Consider the following 19381-nt stretch of genomic DNA (forward strand, 5'->3'; position numbering starts at 1 on the left):
TTTGGGTTTTGTGTTTTGTTTAGTGCTTTGGTTTGTTTTTATTCCGCCTTTGCAAAAACTGTTCTTCAGTGAAATCCTCCCCTGGCCTGCTCTGTCCTTTCCCCATGTGGTTTTGGATCTTAACAGCATAGTGGTACTAATGAAAGAGACAAAGCAGATGAAGAAAATCAGATAGTAAACTCGATGCTTATTGCAGAGTGTACTTAGGGAGGTGGTAGAAAGGCTGAGAGATTGGGAATGCTTGAATTCTATGTAGTAATTTCTACTTCTATGTCTCTGTCGTTTCCTGTAGCTGCTTTGAATAAGTGTTGAATTTTTAACTTTGTGAGGAACAGCAGTGATAAATGATCTGCAAGGTATGTAGATTTGGAAAAAGGAAGAATAGAGAAAATATCTAGAGAAGGGTCAGCAAGGTGTTTGGTTATAATCTCTGAATGTTTTGACATGACAGCACATAATTGAGTATACAAATGCAGGCATTCTTTAAGTTTATTTAATTTATTTTGAATCCAAATAGCAAATATACACTAAATAGATACATAAAATATCCATTTTATACAGTACTGTCAGTATTGAGAATTCTATGTGCTGACCTACGTAAGAAAGCTGGAACTCAACTGCCCTGACATCTGCTTGCATTCAGCAATTTTAAGGTACTTGCATTAATGAGGGATTCTTAACCCGTGTGATGTCAAAATGTAAAAGAGGAGAACAGTAAATGGAAAATATTATTATAATTGTTATAGATAAGAGAAAATATTTGTGCTGGCCTACAGGGATTTTAATAATTCCTATTAAGCTTGAAGCATATGATAAATCTTCAATCCTACTTTTTAATGTTCAGAGTGCATCAAATTATACTGATAGCAAAATATTGAAGGACATTTCCCTCTTTAAAGTTGCAAGAAAAAATACCAGAAACTTTTAAAGGTTTTGTGCATGTTAGTTCTTGATATGAAACCCCCCTTTATCTCACTTAATAATTATAAAAATGCGTTCTAGTTTAGAGACAAAAGACCTCACAATACCGTACCCTTTTATTGCACCTTTGCTGATTACCAAAAATGGCACAAGAAGTGGTCCTTGAAGTCTGATAATTTTTTTTGGTAATTTTTCTTACAACACTTTTTGTCAGAGGAGAAAGTCTTTACTGTGGAAAAACTCACTTCCACTTGATTTTTAGAATTTATTTGAAAGAAAGAATATGTCAAATCGATGTGATTCAAGTAAAGAATTTAACATCTATAATAGGAAGCATCAGATACATTTTCCAGTTCCACTTCCAAGAGTTCTTCCGTAAGGTATAGACTTCTGTTTAAATTATTCAAATAGGTTGTACATTGTCAAATAATACAATAGATACTACTAACATCTTGTTCGTAATTATTTATCTCTGAAATAGTAAATACTTTGTAAGCTGGTTAAATAGTGTAGAATTGGCATTTTCCTGCAAATTTCAAGTATTGTAGAACTGATTTGGACAAGTTGAGCTTTGAAATGACCAACTCTGATATCACTCGAGGAAATTTCCAAGTTGAACGCTGTTTCTGGCTAAAATGCAACGGAAAGTTGAAGGCTCAACCTCCCAGTACTTTACAGGGTTATTGAAGAGGCTTATGCCACTGTATAATGCTTTCTTCTTTCTTCTTCCTGTTGGACAGAAATCATTCACTCCCAGTTTAGCAATATGGTTAGAATGAAGGAAGACTACCTGCAGGAATAAGAAACAGTAAAATGTAATAGTCAGTATGTAAATGGGAAAAAAATGTAAACATTCATTGACATATAGGGATTTGTTACAAGATCAGTTGGATGCAGACCTTAATAGCAACAGGAATTAAAAATTTGTGTTAAATCTTTAAAAAAATATCTCCCTCCTGCCACACTTTCACCCACCAAAAAAGTTATATGGTGTTTTATCGGTGTGTTGTCAGAATAATTGGACTCCATTCTTAAGGAACATTCTCTTGAAATGCAATTTTATATTCTTTTATAGTAAGAATTAAAGTGATACAATATTATATTCTCCCATAGTGCAAATTTTCAGTGATTTAATAAATTTTAAAAAGTAGTCTCTAGAAAAGTTGATATTGGGAGAGATTTGTTGGTATGATTACATATCAATCTAATGCTGATGTAGCTTAAATTAATTAAAAAAGGGCTTGTGGTAGTAGAGTTTAGAATTTGATAAGTAAAATAATATGCATTGACAAAAGAATTCTTTTGTTTGTGGATCTAATTTTACGTTATATTTTAAGCTGATGTTTGGGGTTTTATGGTTTTGTTTTGTGTTGTTGTTGTTGTTGTTGTTGTTGTTTTTTAATATATCTCAAAAGATTTTCCTTTAATTGGAAGTGAAATGAGAAGTGGAAAGAAATTAAATTAAGAGGTAAAAGCTTTTACCAAGTAGCTCATCGTGTACTCTGCATTCCTCCATGTTTCCCCAAGCTTTATTCTGCTCAGTATATGTCATCTTATAAAACATATATGATTTTAATTGCTGTTCCAGAATTTGGGAAATAAATGTGTTTTGAAAGCATTTTATTGCAGAATTTATCTAATTCTAAATACAAATTTTAAAATCTTATCTCATCATTTCAGCCTCATAAAAAATTTACTTTGGATTTAGTACTTTTCAGTGTGGGCACGGAAAAATTTCCCCTCTGGCTTGCTAGTATGGAAACTATAATAAAACCGTAACAAACTTTCTGGAACATTTTCTGGATATAGCATGTTTTCTTTTTTTTTTTTTCCTCCCTTCTCTCCGCTAGCAAGAGTTCCTGCTGTTTGATCTTGTTTATTTATTGAAATACATATATGATTTCGGATTTTCCTAGTATGAGAGTCATGTCAAAATAAATGTGACAGTTAATTATACTTTTTAGTTATGTCCTAATGAGTATAGCAGCGTGTAATTCAAACAACTCATAACCACCAGAGCTTTCTGTTAAGTTTAGTATGTGACCTGCAGATATTTCAGTTCAGGTAATCCAGGCGGAACTTTCTTCAGCTTATTTTTTTCCAGATGGATTTCACGTATACTTGGTATGTTGGCAAAACTTCCGTTTTCCACATCTTTGATTTTATTATTTCCAAGGCCTAGCCTAGAAATAGTACAAGGAACATTTAATTAAAAGACTAATTGACATTCACAACAGCATTGAAGGGCATACTTTTTTTTTTAAAATTGAAGTACACAGGAGTAGACATAGAGAAGAAAAGAACTGGGGAAAGATGATGAAATCTTACCTCTGATAGGAAAAAGAAAAAAACCCAACAAACCACTGTTGATCCAACAAATATTTTTCCTCCTTAATTTAATCTCCACTTAAAGGACAACTGTTAGCATGATGGGAGCAATTGTCCAGTTTTGCATGCAGTTTTTCTGCTTTTAGTGGCAAGAGTTAAATCAACCAATCTGCTTGTAAAAGAAATCATGCACTTTTATCAAGTAGTATAGCTACAAAATATACTCACAATAATAAAAAGTATTGTCCTAATAAATAGCCAAAGAAGAGCAAGTCTTGCAAAGAAAGTTATATATATTGTTTAGTCAAAACCTGTGTATTTTAAAAATGAGCAGGACTACCTTCTTCCCTACTTCCACATTTTCTTTAATTTAGGCCTTAGTTAGGTTTTGTGCTGTAAGACTTCAGCCTGCGTTGCTAGTAACATGATTCAGAAGGTGGAGGCACAGGTGGGTTTGGAATTGCTCTTTTCATGCATCCTGCAATCCCCTTTTTCTCCTTTCTTTCTTAATTTCTTCAGAAACTGAAGTTGGTATCTAAATGCAGTTCAGTACTTCCTCTTTGATAGTAGTTTGTATCACCACATCCAAAATTGAGTGCTGCTCAACCGTATTTTCAGAGTACTTAACTGAACTTCACAGAAAGAACTTCCTTATTTTGTCCTACATTTGCGATCCATTCCTCAGAAACATGCAAATATTCTTTTTCTTAAACCCCATCACATTTAGAAACAGTTATCAAGTTGTTTCCTTTACCAGCTACCGTATTTCTCTCAGGCTGGCTTTCAGGAGGTCAATTTACCTTCTCTTACAATTTACCAGTTTTCCCATGTTTTTTATACACAAGTCTCAAATTTCCTTTTTCATGCCATCCTTTCATATTTTTCTTTGGGATGTGTATGGAGTGTCTCCTTCCAGTACACATAGGCCTTCTCTGGAATTAAAAAGCTATTATGACTCTTAAATCCTATAAAGAGTTGCAAGAAAGGCATTCTGTTCTTAAAACAAAAATCGGTTGGTGTTACTGTATACCTCATTTTGGTCGGCGATTTGTGAAATGAGTGACCAAGGAGTTGAAATGCCTGGGCCTGATAGGGGACAGGCTAGAGAAAAATACTGACTATTGTTGATAAATAATGTGACTTTTTAAAAAGTTTGGTCTTATTTACAGCAGTTCTTACTGAAACACTTAAAATCTTTGTCTTTTCTCCCATCAACAAGAGAATTATCAAATAAAAAAATCCTGCCAGGTCAGACCTTTTATCAAATAAAAGCGTTCTCCATGGGAATTTACCTTTGAAGATCTTTATACCGGTTAAAATCTTCAAGTTCAATTGCTGTGATCTTGTTGTCATCTAAGTGAAGTTCTAGTAGACTGGAGGGGAATTCTGATGAAAAACAAATGCACAGGATGAACAAAAGAAGTCGACTTGTTTTTGTTGGAATATTAGTTATGTTCTAAACATCTGCTTTCCTTTGTGTTTAGGATTGAGTGAAGAACTTTGCAGGGGCTGGGGGGGGTAGGTCTGCATCAAAGAAATGGGTGTTAGGTACAAGCATGTTACTTTTTTTTTTTTTTAAATCATCAATGTAATTTGATTTAAAATAGTAACTTTAAAAAAAATAAGAAGTGCATATACTAATGTTAAGATTTCAGAGTTCCAAAATTTGGTATAATTTTGCTAGCTTTCTTTATAATGGCTTTCATATACTTTTCATATACTTACTATCACAGACGTAAATTGTATGTTATGTGCAGTTATCTAACAGTTGGTAGTCAAAATCCTACTCCTGTGGAACCTGTGACAGTTTTTTGTAGATATATATTTCCTTCCAAATGATGTAGTAACTGTGGTGTTACATCTCCTAAGGGATGATCTGGGAGGAAAGCTTTCAGAATTCTCTAAGCAAAATGAGGTATTTGGTATGCTCTTTCCCTGCTGGCATGCAGAATGTTTTCTCATGTGGTACCAGATAGTCCTGATTCAGAACTGTCAGTGAATGGACCAGGAGGTGGAGAATCTTTTTTTACAATATCCTTTTAGAGAGGGCAGAGAAGCATGGTGACCAGTTTGAATTTCTATTTGCCGATCTTGTGTTCAGTTTTACTAGCATCTGTCTAGATGGCACACTGACACCAAACAAGACAAAACACATATTTCTGTTACTAATATGGCTTAGGAGAGCACTGCTCCCATTCCCATTGCTATTTGTTGTAGCACTCCAATACTGGAGAAAAGCGGTGTGCTTTACAGTCTGTCTGTATGCCACTTGAATGCTTTGATGTTTGTTTGTTTGGGCCTTTTTCCAGTTTACATTCCAGTATATGGTTCCACCAGGTGCTGCTTGTGTCTGAGTTACAGTATTCAGAGAGAAGGCTAAGCACCTGTCCATTTTAGAGTTTAAGTGCCTTTTGTAAGTTACTTTTTAAAAATCTTTTTGTGTCATTATAACATTTGCAGATAGAAATCTACAAACTCAATTTCCATTTGTGTAGAATGTGTTCACCATGAAATCCTGTTTGTTTATGATTTGTACATATTTGACATCACGTGTTGGACCTCATGCTGTGTTTCCTTGTAGGAGATTTCTCTACAATAAAGAGAAAATCTGAATCATTTTATGTATGGTTTTTGTGATAAGTGATAGGAGATGGTATTATGATGATACTAGAAGAATGTCTTTTTTATGTGTATGTTGGGGGATGTTACCATAGGCAGACAGACAGTACCTTAACAATTGGGGTGAGTAGGTTTTGTTTGTTGTTGGGGGTTTTCTTTAATGTCCTTTTCTACAGGGATGCTTTTGCATGTGTATCTGTCTACAAGAAGAGATTAAATTTAGTAAGAAAAAAATTCTTTGAGTGATCCAGAAATATCTTAGGGGCCAACATTTAGTTTCCCTGTAAGTTAATGAATGATAAAACATTATTATGCTTTGTTTCCTCCTTTTTTCTCTTAGCTAGTAGTTTTGAGAAGCTGAATATCACGAGAATTTGATTAACTACAATGACCTACAGAAAATGCAGGTATAGAGTTGTACTGAGTTCCTTCATGCTACTTTTTTGTGTGTGGAGGTCAGTAATTTGTAAAGTTAATATTTTAATTTATTACTAACTCCAAATCACAAGTTAATTGTTTTATATGAAGGAGTGATTTAATTTTGTAATATATTGTGTCGAATTTAATTAAAATATTAATATTAAATTTCACTTAGCAAAACACCATCAAAAGATGTATAAACTGCTGTACTGGGTTTTGTGTGAAGGTGGTTCTTTTGCAGAACATATTTGAGCTACAGAGTAGCTTGAAACATTCAAAGTTAGAAATTTGAGGGTTTCATTTTAAATGCATAAAGGAAGTGGGAATTCTGTATCCCTTATGACCCAGTTCAAGTATCAGGGGAGTCTTTGTAAGAATTTTTGAGAGGTTGATGTGAAACATGTGAAGTTACATCTTATTATGACTTTCTCCACATTGTTTCTCCTGAGAAGAGTCTCTGGATGATTTTGAGAAGAGCAGCAGACCTCCTGACAGGGGGAAGGCAGGAGAGCGGGCTGGAGAGCAAGCGTGTGTGCACACACATTGCACACTTTTGAGATGTAGAATTGGATACTAAGTACAAAGAGAAAAATAATGTAGGAGATGGTTTGGTAGTAATAAACAATACAAAACAGAATTTGTGGACATTTTAATAATATTTAGATGTTAAAGCATTTTATTTAGGAGTATACTGGTATAGGTAAAATAGAAAAGGTAAAACAAAGCGTACCTTTAGGAACTGAAGTTAATTTAGCTTCTGCAATTCTTATATGGTAGATATTTACCCCTTCAAAAGCCCCTGGCTCTATTCCATCATTGTTAAGAGGATTCCCGCTCATTTCTGTCCAAGGGGGAAAAAAAAAAGGTATTTATGGCATAGGAATTTTGTGCATGCTAGACTAAGTTATGAACAGATGTTTTCATTTTATTTATGGCTTCTGATGTTCTAAGCATTGATTAACGTTAAGTTTTGATTACATATTCTGAGCAATGGAAGTCACAGCTTTCAGTGAATAAAGGCTGTCTAGCTTGGCTTGCAGGGTTACCAGAAACTTGAGCTTTGTAGCCACATAGAAACTAAATTGTGAAAGATAGTTTCCACAGTGTGGTTATCTCTTTAAGAGGAAATTGTACATTGAGAAAATGTTTGAATGAAAATTATATATAGTATGTTATATTTTTGATTAAGAAATTTTCTTTTCTGCTTAATTGGACTTACCTAAAACATGTAGAGACTTCATTCCTTTAAATATGTCCTTGGGGATTTTCTTAACTTTATTAGCATGAATTCTGAGCTCTGCTAAGGTTTTTGGTAGGTTTGTTGGAATCTCGGTTAGCTGGTTATGGGACAAATACAGCCGTCGTAGCTTCTTTGTTGGTTGAAAGGCTTTTGGATGGATCTTGGATATTTTATTGTTGTTCAAAGCCAATGCCTAGGAGGTATGGGAAGAGCAATACAAAGAAAATTTCTTTATACTGGAGTGTTATGATTATGAATTTTAAGTCATGCATTTGATATATAAGTTAAAAATTAAGTATTTTAAATATTGGGGTTTTCCATCATACTAAACTTTTGCACTTTGTATATACCTCGGGCATTTCAGTTGACTGTGAAAACCAAAAAAGAACCTAGAAGCTGAAGCATCACCTAGAAGGTAGAGAAAAACTAGTCAGAGCTGACAAGGTGCCAATGGATAATGAGAATTGACAACTTCATATATTTTGTGGCCTTGTATTCGTTGTTGCTCCTTAATGCAGACAAATTCTCAAAACTTAGAATTTGGTCTTTTGTTTCAGCATGATGCCACAAAATAGAAGTCAGGTTTAATCTGAACTTCTTAAAAGTTAATGTCTGTATATGACTGATATACACACATGAATTTATATCTTATTTGCCTTAATTTTTCAGCTCCTGTGAATTTAAGTCTCTCTCTTCTGTACAATACGCTAGTCCTTTTTGGGGACAGTTTTTTGTTCTTGGTTGCTATGTGTTATCAGAGAACTTGTAATGAGTTACTACAGACCACAAAATATGAGTTATCTGAAATTATTTTGTGCGTCAAATCACATCTCTGCATTTCTGCACCTAGACTGTTAGTTTTTGTTCCTTTATTACTTCTTTGAGCTGTTGGTAAGGCATCTGCTCTCTGGAATTGTGAGGGAAAAAAGGTAGAGCAAAACAGAATTAATCTCTTTTCCCAGAAAGAATGAGGGTAGCTTAAGGAAATAAACAGGAAATTCTCCTTCCTAATCCAAGTTGCCATCTGTGCCTTTGCTAAGTAGACTAATACTCAGACAAGTTGTACAAAATAAAGTTTGTTTTCAGTAAAAATTTTATTAGGCCTTGACACAAATTAACTGATGAGAAAAATCAAAACAGCTCAGAGTTTTCAGTTATCACATAATTAAGTGGTGACTGATACATAGTGTGGTGGTTGCTGATGTATACCAGTGACTTTCTCAGTCATTGGGGATTAGTTTCTATAAGATCTTCTATACTGAATATAAACCACAGCTAGTGTGTTTACCCCTAACTTGCTGGTAAGACCATTCTGTACCCAGACATGAGACACTTAAGGAGACTTGGAAACACTTTGTTGCAAAGAATGAAGTTATATGGTTCCTATTTTTTCTATCCAGCTTAACCCATAATAATTAACAGGCTCATTCATGAACACTTAGACCCGGTAAATTTTCAGTTCTTGCTCAGAAACCAGATATGACTGAAAAGGGTTTGGTTTATGTTAGTTTAATGTGTGTTTCATGTCTTTCTAATGTGGAATAGAATGTGGTTAATTTGCTATAACCTGTGGAACAGATTTGTCATTTTTACAATGAAAATTTTAACAGTATTTGTTGTACTAGATCTAGAGTGACATTTTATGGAAGTAAGTATTCCAAAACAATCTACCTTTCCAGACCTCTGAGACTCTCCTATTTTCTTTCATTATAAAAAGGGATTCTTATGTGCTGTGAATCTCTAGATTTATCAGTTGCCAGTGATGCTTATTTTAAAGCCTGTGTCTATGTGCATACTTGAGCGTGTTAAAAAATATTCATAAGCATCTGACTTTTTTCAGTAATGCAGCATTAGGCTGTTTTTGTTTAGGTCAATTGGATTTGTAACATTTGTTTCAGTGGTGTATGTGTTAGTTGTGTGCTGTGTGCTTTTGAAAATACCCTCAGAAAACAGTGTTCTAGTTCAACTGTGAGATTAAATTCTGCTGTTTTACAGCTAAGCAGACAAAAAAAGGAGCAGTTGTCTTGCAGCCTTCAAATGTAAGGAATGTTTCTGTGCATGCTAAGGACTGAAGAAATCGTGATATTTTTGGTGACATTCATATGGTACATTTTCTGGATGTTGTAGAATGTAACATAGTTCTTACAGCTCAAAGAAATTTGCTTCTTACAATGTGGGAGCAAAGATGCAGGCATTAGGGTGTAATTTTATGGATACTATTGGAGAAGAAAAATACCATTTGTATTAAAAGTATCAAAATATTTCACATTGCTAAATAAAGTTTCAACTTGGAAAATAGCAAGCTTACATAAAGTGATGCGAGTCCTTGGAGATCGTTTTCTTTGACCTCTTTAATTTTGTTGTTTTGAAGGTCAATCATACGAGTATCTGGTGGAATGTTGCGAGGTATTGATGTCAAACCTATTTAAGTATGTGACATAAAAAGAAACATTATGTGCCTGTATGTAAGTCCAAAGAAATTAACTGCTAAACATAAAAACACAGTAAGGTTGTTGATGTTTATGATGGGAAAGAAAATACGAACAGCCATAAAGCAATAGATGGAAGGGAATATTCAATAATGAGAGGAAATAATTATGTAAGAATGTATGACAAAAATGTGTGGGTAGCTTCAGGAGGAACCGCTTCTGCCCTGACCATGAAAAGCTTGAATGGGGTGATCATTGCAGGTTCTTTACATCTGTGAAATAAGCAGCTTCAGAGCACTGGTTGTTCTACAGGGAAACTGCCCAAGTCCCTGGAGCAAGCAGCCCTCAGGATCTGGGGCTGTGGCTCTGTATGGGGGAACAGGGCTGTTGCAGTGGCTTTAAGGGATTTCTGCTCAGTCCTTGAATGCTCCTTTCTACCTCTGCGCTGCCCTATCTGTTGTACAGGCACGGTTGCTTATATAGCCATACAGTTAATGTCAGGGCTGAGCCATGTGTTCTTGGTAAAAGTGGACAAAGGACAGTCTTCCAGCTGCCAGCATTTAATTACCAGTTGTATAAATTTCTCAATCCAGTTAATTGTTCAGTTACAAAAATCACTTCAGTTCATGTCATCTGAGATCCTGAATCAGCAGAGGAGACTAGCAAGGTGTAGTAACTTTTTTTTGGTGGTAATGCTGATGCATCAAATGCTAAATGCTGGTCCAGTTTATTACAATTATTCCATAATTAATAGGTTACTATTATTTAAAGATGAAGCCTCTTAGCAGGGTTTTTTCCTATGTGTGAACTCAAGTAAAGGTGTTTGCAGTCTCTAAACCAGATGCAATGACCACAGTTTATTGCTGTCAGCAAGAGTTTGTTTTGATTCCTTAATAATGACAGATAACTTAAAAAGCGCAGCAATTTATGTATTGACTCAATGTTTCTAAGCCATGAAGAGTCTAGGATTAAGTTTAGGGTGGTGGCAGAGCTGTGATGAGAATGAATGTCATTGTCATTGTGCTAGTGGTAGGAGCATAGTCCTTTGATTGCCTTGAATCATGGGAGAACTTCAATTAACACTACTTCAAATTGGTGCCATTAATAGTGAATTCTTATTTAGGACAAGCATATATCTGCAACAGTGACAGCAGCAAATTTGCCTTTGGTTAAAATGTTACCAGTGATGCACACTTTAAAGGAGGTGAAGATGAGCAGACAGTTTTTGTCCCATTTACGCACTGGTGTTACACTTTCTTGTGGCTTATTTATGGCCTCTTCTTTCTTTGTTATCTTTTCCTGTCATTTGACCTGTTGCTTTGTAGTTGTGAACAAAGTACTTTTTTAGCCATAGTCTTGTTTGAGAGGGGGAGACTAACAGCTTGTCTAAAGCATAGAGAAGATATAGCAAACTTTTCTGCTCCTCTGTTCGGATATAACTTCATGCAAATAAAAGAAACAGGAGAAAGTAATCTAAACTGTTCATAGAAGCATTTTCACATTCTGTGATCGTTCTCTTAGTGGATAAAAAGCTGTGTAGATTATTATGTACTTACTAACCCAGATCATTAAATAGTTTTACAGTTATTTGTTACATATTCTAAATGCCTTTCCATTCTATGTTATCGATAGAAGTCATTGCAAGTGGAAGGTGGCTATAGCAGCTTGTTAATTTTCTGAACTGATGTGCATGAACTGGAAAAACATTTATGTTGTAAGAAGTGCTGGATACAAATTAGTTGCTGGACACAAATTAGATATGGTTCGAAGCCTAATTGAAAAAAATTAAGCTTTTTTGAAAATGACTAGTACAGGAATTAGGTGAATGTGTGCAATTTATGGAGCTGTAGAATTTGTCTTTTAAAAGGCAAATCATCCAAAGGAGAATCCAATGGAGAACAGAAACACAAACTCATTCTTACCTAAGTCAGAGCAATGGACAACTCTCACATAGCACTGGCATCCAAATGGGCATATTGGGAATAGATCAAAAGGAATGAGTGGTATAATTGGTTCAGTGGTTGGAAACAGAGAATTGTCATCATAGTCGTCATCATCATCTTCTTCCATATCTTGAAGCATCATATTCTTTAGTGTAAAATATGAAGGACCAGTGGTAGGTTTGGCAGAGCACAAAGCCAGTAAGAGGAGTAGTGTGTATTCTTTCATATCTTTTTAATCAGGATGGCCAATCCTGAAGAGGAAAATAATATACAAACAAGAAAACCCAAACACAAGAATCAATGAATGTGAAACAGAAAGTAAAGTTCAATACTTTGAACTATTTACTTCACTCACTGCTACAGTCTCTGGTCCTGAAAAATGACCTGTTAAGAATATTAAGGTTTAGTTAGCATATGCAGGTTGAAGAATATTTTAAAAATAGTCTTTAAAATATAAATTCTTATAATAAAATTATATATTATAGTATTATTAAAATATTTTTCAGTGAAATTCATTAGACATTGATCTCATATCAAAGTTTTTTAGTTGAGTTTAAAAACTAATATCATCATTTGCTTCAAGCTTTGAAGTGTAATTGTTGTAGTAAATTTTAGCAGAACTTGGAATTGGATTTATTTTATTCATTCTTGATGAAAAAAGGGTTTTTAATGGGGTACATCAGCATATGTGCATTGCTTGTGTCTAGAAAATTGAGAAATATTTGATTAGCAATGCATAAAATGCACTTATTGGGATACTCCCTAGACACTTCTAATTATACTCTTCTTATTCTAATCTGGAAAAATAGAGTTTTCAGTCCTGTCAACAGCTTTTCCCGTATTCCAGTCACTCGTTTATTACTGCTATTGATAGAAGTTTACCTCTGTATGCAAGCACATTTGGATTGACTTCTATTTGATGAGGGCTCTTTTCTCTGACAAGGGCCTGCAGGTTATTAATCCATGTCATTTGAAATCAGTAACTTAAATTACATCCAGAAAAAAGCTGGAAGCCAGTGTGTGGCTATTTTTTCTATAAACATGAGTGTTTTTTTCAACCTAGCTTTATCGTCATAGGGCCTATATGTGATAGCTAGGCTGCCAGCTGATAGGAGATGAAAATGTGCCATGCTTGAATTTAATGCCATAAACCCCATCATCCTTCCAGATTACCATGACTTGAAAGTATCTTTCCTGTGTAATTGAAGGTCCTTCAGTCTGGAAGACAGAAGATGTTGGATCAGTCATGGCACCTTCAAAGCAGAAAACCCCATGTCAGATAGCAAATTTTTTTTCCTAATGTTACTGAGAAGAATACACAAGTTACGAAGGACTTTAAAAGTTGATTTGTCTTTAGAAAAATATGGCAGACTCTGTCTCATTACAGCTGTTCATTCAATTTCATTCTGCTTCTCTGAGTTCTAATTTTATCAGATTTTTTTAGCCATACCTGACTAGGAAAACCAGGAGCCCAGTCTTTAACTACAGTATAGTGTGTTACCTGAGTAATGATGAACAGTAGTTCAAAACCCTTAGATATTTTCTACATACTCTGGTTTTATTCTCAAGATTATTTTATTGACCAAATAATCCTGTAAAACTAAACACAAGGGAAAACAGATAGTAAGAATTGTCACAGGATGCTTTGTGACAGCTCTGTGAGAAACAACTGTGAACTCAACCCTCAGCTGCCCATTGTTTCCCTGCAAAGCCCAGTTCTGGAAGCCATTTGGATCCTACAGCACTCCATGCAAACCAGGAGGGGCTGCTGTAAATTTTATTGTGCATATCCTGTTTATAAAAGTGTTTCCATTTAGACTGTTGACATCCTCTTTAGGGAAATACTAAATGGTTGTCAGTTCTTCTTTGATCACCTAATTAAATGCATGTTGATCTGTTTATAGCTGAAAAATGTCTTTATGCAGGCATTTTGTCATTGGTCCTCAGTTGCAGGAGGAAGAGTGCACTGGTTTGTAAAAGCGTGTTGACTTATTAAAAATGCTGAGGTTTTGTTTGTATTGTTTTTTTCTGTAAAAAGTAATTTTGGTGTTTCTTGTATACACTTCTTAACAGCATTAAAATGCTGTGCATTGCATGCATTGCTACTGCTGTAACAGTATATGTTTCAGGGTGTATAGAAAGAAAACCACTAACACTATTTAGATTACATAAAACTCACATTTTCGAAAAGAATGCATTGACTTCTTCCCCCCCAATATGTGTCTGAAAACAGAAGCACAATATACTTTGTATCTTGCAGGTATGCAGTGTGTTACTGTAAGTTTGATATTTATTGTAACCTTCCAGTTGCATGCTCATTTGAATAGCGTGTACCTTTCACTGATTTAACAATCTCTTAAAAGAATCTTCACATATATTTTTCCTATATCTTTTCCTTTGTGTTTGCAGTAATGTTCTCTTTCAATGCTCCTAGAAAGAATTTTATAGTTGTACTTGCAGTCCTATACAATGCATTTTCTTGAAAGAGCCTTCGAATATAAACACTGCTGGGAACAAGGTGTGGAACCTACTTTTATTTGTTTGGAAAGAATTGCGGTCGTGTCTGACTGTACACCTTTGGAATACTTGGCCCTTTCAATCTTGTATTTCAGCTTCAGCAAAACAGTCAAAATGTGCAATACTTCAGTCATACCATTTATTAGGAGATAAGGAGTTTGAAGCCTTTCAGACTTCAGAGTTCTCCTTATTCTTGGACGAGTGGTTTAATGGCTGGGTTTTCGCAGATGGCCACTCAGACTGGTGGTCTTCCCCTGGCTGCTTATGTATTAAGTGACAAAACACTCTGTACTTTATTCAGTGGTGTCCTACAGTTTCTGCATGTAGGATATCAAACGTCAAAGCTTGGGACATCTGGTTTCTAAGTGCCTGCTGACTTCTATTTGTGATAGGCACTGGGTGTGTAGTTTTACTGGTATCTGAAAAATAATCTTTCACAGATGTTCCTGAAATGCTCTTCTGGATCTGGTGCTAGGAAGTTGTCTTATGATACAATTTAAAAATCTATTTCCATGCTTGCACCTGTAGCACATGGATTGCATATTTCCTTTCAGATATTATCATAGACTCATATAATATATTGGGTTGGAAGGGACCTCTAAAGATCATCTAGTTCAACCCCCTGTGTTGGGAGGGACATCTAGCAGGGAAATCTCTAACTAGGTCAGGTTGCTCAGAGCTCCATCAAGCCCGACCGTGCATGTCTCCAGGGATGGGACTTCCACTACCTCTCTGGGCAACCTGTTCCAGTGACCCACCACCCTCATATTAAAGAACTTTTTCTTAATGTCCAACCTAAATCTACCCTTTTCTAGCTTAAAACCATTACACCTCATCCTATTACTACAAACCCTTGTGAATAGTTCTTCCCCTGCCTTCCTATAGGCCCCTTTCAGGCTGCTATAAGGTCCCCCTGGAGCCTTCTCTTCTCCAGGCTGAACAACCCCAACTCTCTCAGCCTGTCTTCATAGGAGAGGTGCTCTAGCTCCTCTGATCATTTTCATGACCTTCCTCTGGACACACTGCAACAGGTCCATGTCCTTCTTGCGTTGGGGGCTCCAGAGCTGGACACATTACTCCAGGTGAGATCTCACCAGGGCAGAGTAGAGGGGCAGAATCACCTTTCTTGATCTGCTGGCCACGTTTCTTTTGATGCAGCCCAGGATGCAATTGGCCTTCTGGGCTGCAATTGTGTGTTGGTGGCTCATGTCCAGCTTTTCATCCACCAGTACCCCCAAGTCTTTTTCCACAGGGCTGCTCTCTAGTGTGTCTTCTCCCAGTCTGTATGGATACTGGCAGTTGCCCCAGCCCAGGTGCAGGACCCTGCACTTGGCCTTGTTGAACCTCATGAGGTTCACCTGGGCCCACATCTCTAGCCTGTCCAGGTCCCTCTGGATGACTTCCTGTCCCACTCAGCTTGGTGTCATCAGCAAACTTGCTGAGGGTGCACTCAACACCACTGTCAAAATCATTAATAAGGATATTAAACATTAGTGAAGATATTAAAAAAAGCTAATCATGATTTCAAACTATGGAAAGGTTGAGGCTGTGATTGGAATAGTGGCCAACTTGAACCCTTGAAAAACATGTGTTGTTCACAAACAGTTCCAGAAAAGTAGTGTTGAAATATGTTATTGGTGACATATGAGTCCTATGAGTTAAATCTCTTGAAAACAAGTCCCTTTACAGAAGGAAGGCTGAGTTGTGATACTTTTTTTTTTTTTTTTTTTTTTTTGTGGAAAGAGAAAAAGCTCTTGCCTTATCTTCCTATTTTGCCATTAGGAAATCCTTATTGCTAGTTGGCTTTATATTTAGGGGTAGTAATAAATTTTGACTCCAGGTTTGCATTGGCCAAAGAACTGCCAAACAATGGATTCTAAAGAACTGGATTTTAAGAAGGTTTTAAAATATTTTTCCTGGCTGAGTTTTGTGTTTCCCAATAAGCAGATGTTGATATGTCTCTCTAGAAATGCTATGACTCTGCAGCTCATCTCGAAGAACTTAAACAAACTATGCATACTTAAACTTCAAGAGTAAGAGCATTAGAAGAAAATGAAAGCCTAAATCCAAGAGATCTTCCTGGAAATACTTTATTATTTTATCATGAGAATTTTATGAAATACTTAATTAGTTGTTTCAGGAAGTACAGTTCATGAATACAGCTGTACTAGTGGTCCACTGCTGCCACTTGAGGCTGGTCCTGCTCTGAGGTACATACTTTTGGTTCTCTCATCAGCGTTTCCACTTAGGTTGTTCACTGAGCTGATTGAACTCACTAAACCAGCATAAAACTGATGTGAGCAAGGAAAAAACCCGACACATTCTTTCTGGGTGAACAAGCTGAATCAGTCTGAATAACAGAGCCAGGCACAAAGGAATGGGTGGAACAGCCTGGTTTACGGGGACGGACCATTAAATGGAAAGAGAGGGAAAGAGAAGAGATGGGACAGCCGTTCTTGACATATGCAAGCTGTTAGACAGGTTCAGGTGTTCTGTTGAATAATATGCTCAACAGACAATTGTTGCTTGGACAAAGTCTGGCCTTGTCCGTTTTCATTTTTACAGCCCAGAGCATTGAAGATGAGTTTGAGAAAGAGCGTGATGAATTAAAGGAGGGCTCACATCCTTCTTCATAACACCTTCTTTATAGCAGTCCTACTTATCCTTCAATACAAAAAGCTTTTGAGTAGCACCTTTTCACTGGAACACTAGCCACCCCAAAGTGAGGTAATTGAATGTGGAGAGTACACTTTACATGTAGAGATGCTTTCTGTGAGGATGGAAATTATATATATCCTGTGGCATGTGTTCTTTGCTGTCGTACCAGTTATGGCACTGAATGAATTAACAGCTAAAGTTTTAAGACTTAAAAAGACTCTAAATTATATTTAGAAATCACTTCTGTTACTGGTGTATGGAGGTGAATTTCCTATGGCATTATTTCTGAAAAGGAAATGTTTAAATGAAACAGTGGGGTTCTTGACAGAGGCAAAGAAAAATCCCCGTGTTCATTAATAACACAAATCATTGCATTGTGCACAGATTTTGTCCAAAGAAAGTCAAGACTATAGCTGTTTTGAAAGCTGTATTTAAAAACAGTTCTGGTTCTATTAGTCATTGTCCCATTCCAGAAATAAAAGGAATTTATGTTTAACTCCTTGTCTGCTTTATTGATTTATTTAAATTGCTTAAGAAAAACAGAGGGAAATTTTTTGGTAGGTAAGATTACTGAAGAAATTATTCTGTCTTGAGAAATAGTGCAATATCAAAGTTATGTAGTATAATAATGAATAGCATGTTTACAAAATAAGTTGTTTAGAGAGTGTTTACTTTTATGGAAAACTGCTTGACTTGTGTGTTACTGAATATGATCTGTGAGCATTTTTAGGTTGTAGCTCGTCTGCAGTTCACTCTTTCATGTGTTGTTTTCTATTGCTGATATCTACTTTAAAAAAAACCAACTCGAATACTAAATTACAGAACATTAACACTGAGCTGTAACTGTAAGAACTGCTCTAATTGTAGGACAGATTTTCATAGATTGTAATAACTGAGGAAAAAAATTTTATTGTCAGTTAAGTCTTTCTGACAAGTCATTCTTTAATAGTTAAATAATTCACTGTAGCTTTTTTTCTGCTTTGCAGCTCAGATGTAGTAGATACAGAATTATTTCAGCTGCAAAGTAGATATTCAAATGTTCCATGCTTCTAACTCTAAATTACCTGACAGTATTAATCTGCACATAGTGACTGACAACCTATTGCTTAATTCTTTATTGCTATTTATATAGACTAGGTATTCAAACTGGACATACCTTGCAAGTTTGGTAGTTCTTCTGGAAGCACTGTGATAATCCACCTAAGATCTTTATGCCCAGTTATTTCATATTAAAAAAAAAAAGGAAAAATTAGAGAAAAAGGAAGGTAGGCTGAGTTCTGTGAAATGGAAAGTTAAATATAAAGAAAAATTCCACTTCCAAACTTCGTGATCCTCCTGGCACCGTGGGTGATACCAGAGTAAAGTGCTGCTTCAGATTAGCCCATCTTAGTACTGAATGATATTAAGATGACTTGTTACCACTCATATGTTTTTCATCACTGTCTGTCTTACAGCCAAAACTTCTGGCTTAACTCTAAACGTCTAGTGGAAGACTTTATAAAACCTGTAGTTTAATAATAGTTGACATCAGGCCATTGGAAGTACAGTGAGGTCCATTTCAGGTCATTCCTGCTATGGAATCACGCCTATTTATTATTTCATTAGCCATTATGCTTTAAGAAGTGTGACAAATAAAAGTATAGAACCTTATTCAGTGGCAGAGTAAACTGATAGCCTATAGTGATCAGCATGTTGCCAAACCTTTCTAAAGTTATAAAATTAGGATTTTGTTATGTATAAACTTTATCTCTTGCTTTCAGCAAACAACTATCTGGTTGCGGAAGATGGTTCAAGAATATAAGATGTAGTTCAAGTTTTATTACTCAGTATAGTTAATTTATTTCTCTTGTGTATGAGAAATAAAGCATATCTTTTATTTAAAACAGAGACAGTATTTGCAATATTCTGTGATAAGGATTGAAGTTGTGAGCTTAAAACAAAGTCTTTGAGAATTTGCCCTGTTACATAGTTTGTACTGACATGCATATCACAATATTTAGAAACTGGGTTATTCTTTGTTTACCTTTCATAGCCTGCCTGTCTATGTGTACTTCAGAAATGTATGCTAATGGAGCTTACCTAGAGCAAGTTTCATAGGCAATGTAACAGTTTGTGTCTCTAAATTTACAATGTGCTATATCTATGCAATTCCATGCACATCTGAGTTCAACCGTTTCTTTAATTAGCTCCTTTCTGTGTTAAGAGTCTGGTCTTGCTGTGGAAAAATAGCCTGGAAATTTTATTTGATTTTAGTTTTTTAATATACATATAATGTGGTGCTGTTTGCAAATTGACAGTTTAAGTTG

General features: G+C 35.6%; 2 protein-coding genes across 2 annotated transcripts in view; one reads left to right on the plus strand and one right to left on the minus strand.

Moving 5' to 3' along the window:
- Positions 1-19381, plus strand: part of CENPP (centromere protein P) — a 146901-nt gene that overhangs the window by 60956 nt on the left and 66564 nt on the right. The gene's annotated exons all lie outside the window — the stretch shown is intronic.
- On the minus strand, positions 1514-12126 carry ASPN (asporin). The gene is made up of 7 exons (XM_009946371.2): positions 11880-12126; positions 9837-9949; positions 7508-7721; positions 7019-7129; positions 4542-4635; positions 2966-3104; positions 1514-1711 (listed from the first exon to the last, which is right to left on the minus strand). The coding sequence occupies exons 1-7, from the start codon at positions 12124-12126 to the stop codon at positions 1514-1516; spliced, it is 1116 nt and encodes a 371-aa protein (XP_009944673.1).

This window comes from Leptosomus discolor, chromosome 9 (genome assembly GCF_034619465.1).
Source record: "Leptosomus discolor isolate bLepDis1 chromosome 9, bLepDis1.hap2, whole genome shotgun sequence".
Lineage (NCBI taxonomy): Eukaryota > Metazoa > Chordata > Aves > Leptosomiformes > Leptosomidae > Leptosomus > Leptosomus discolor.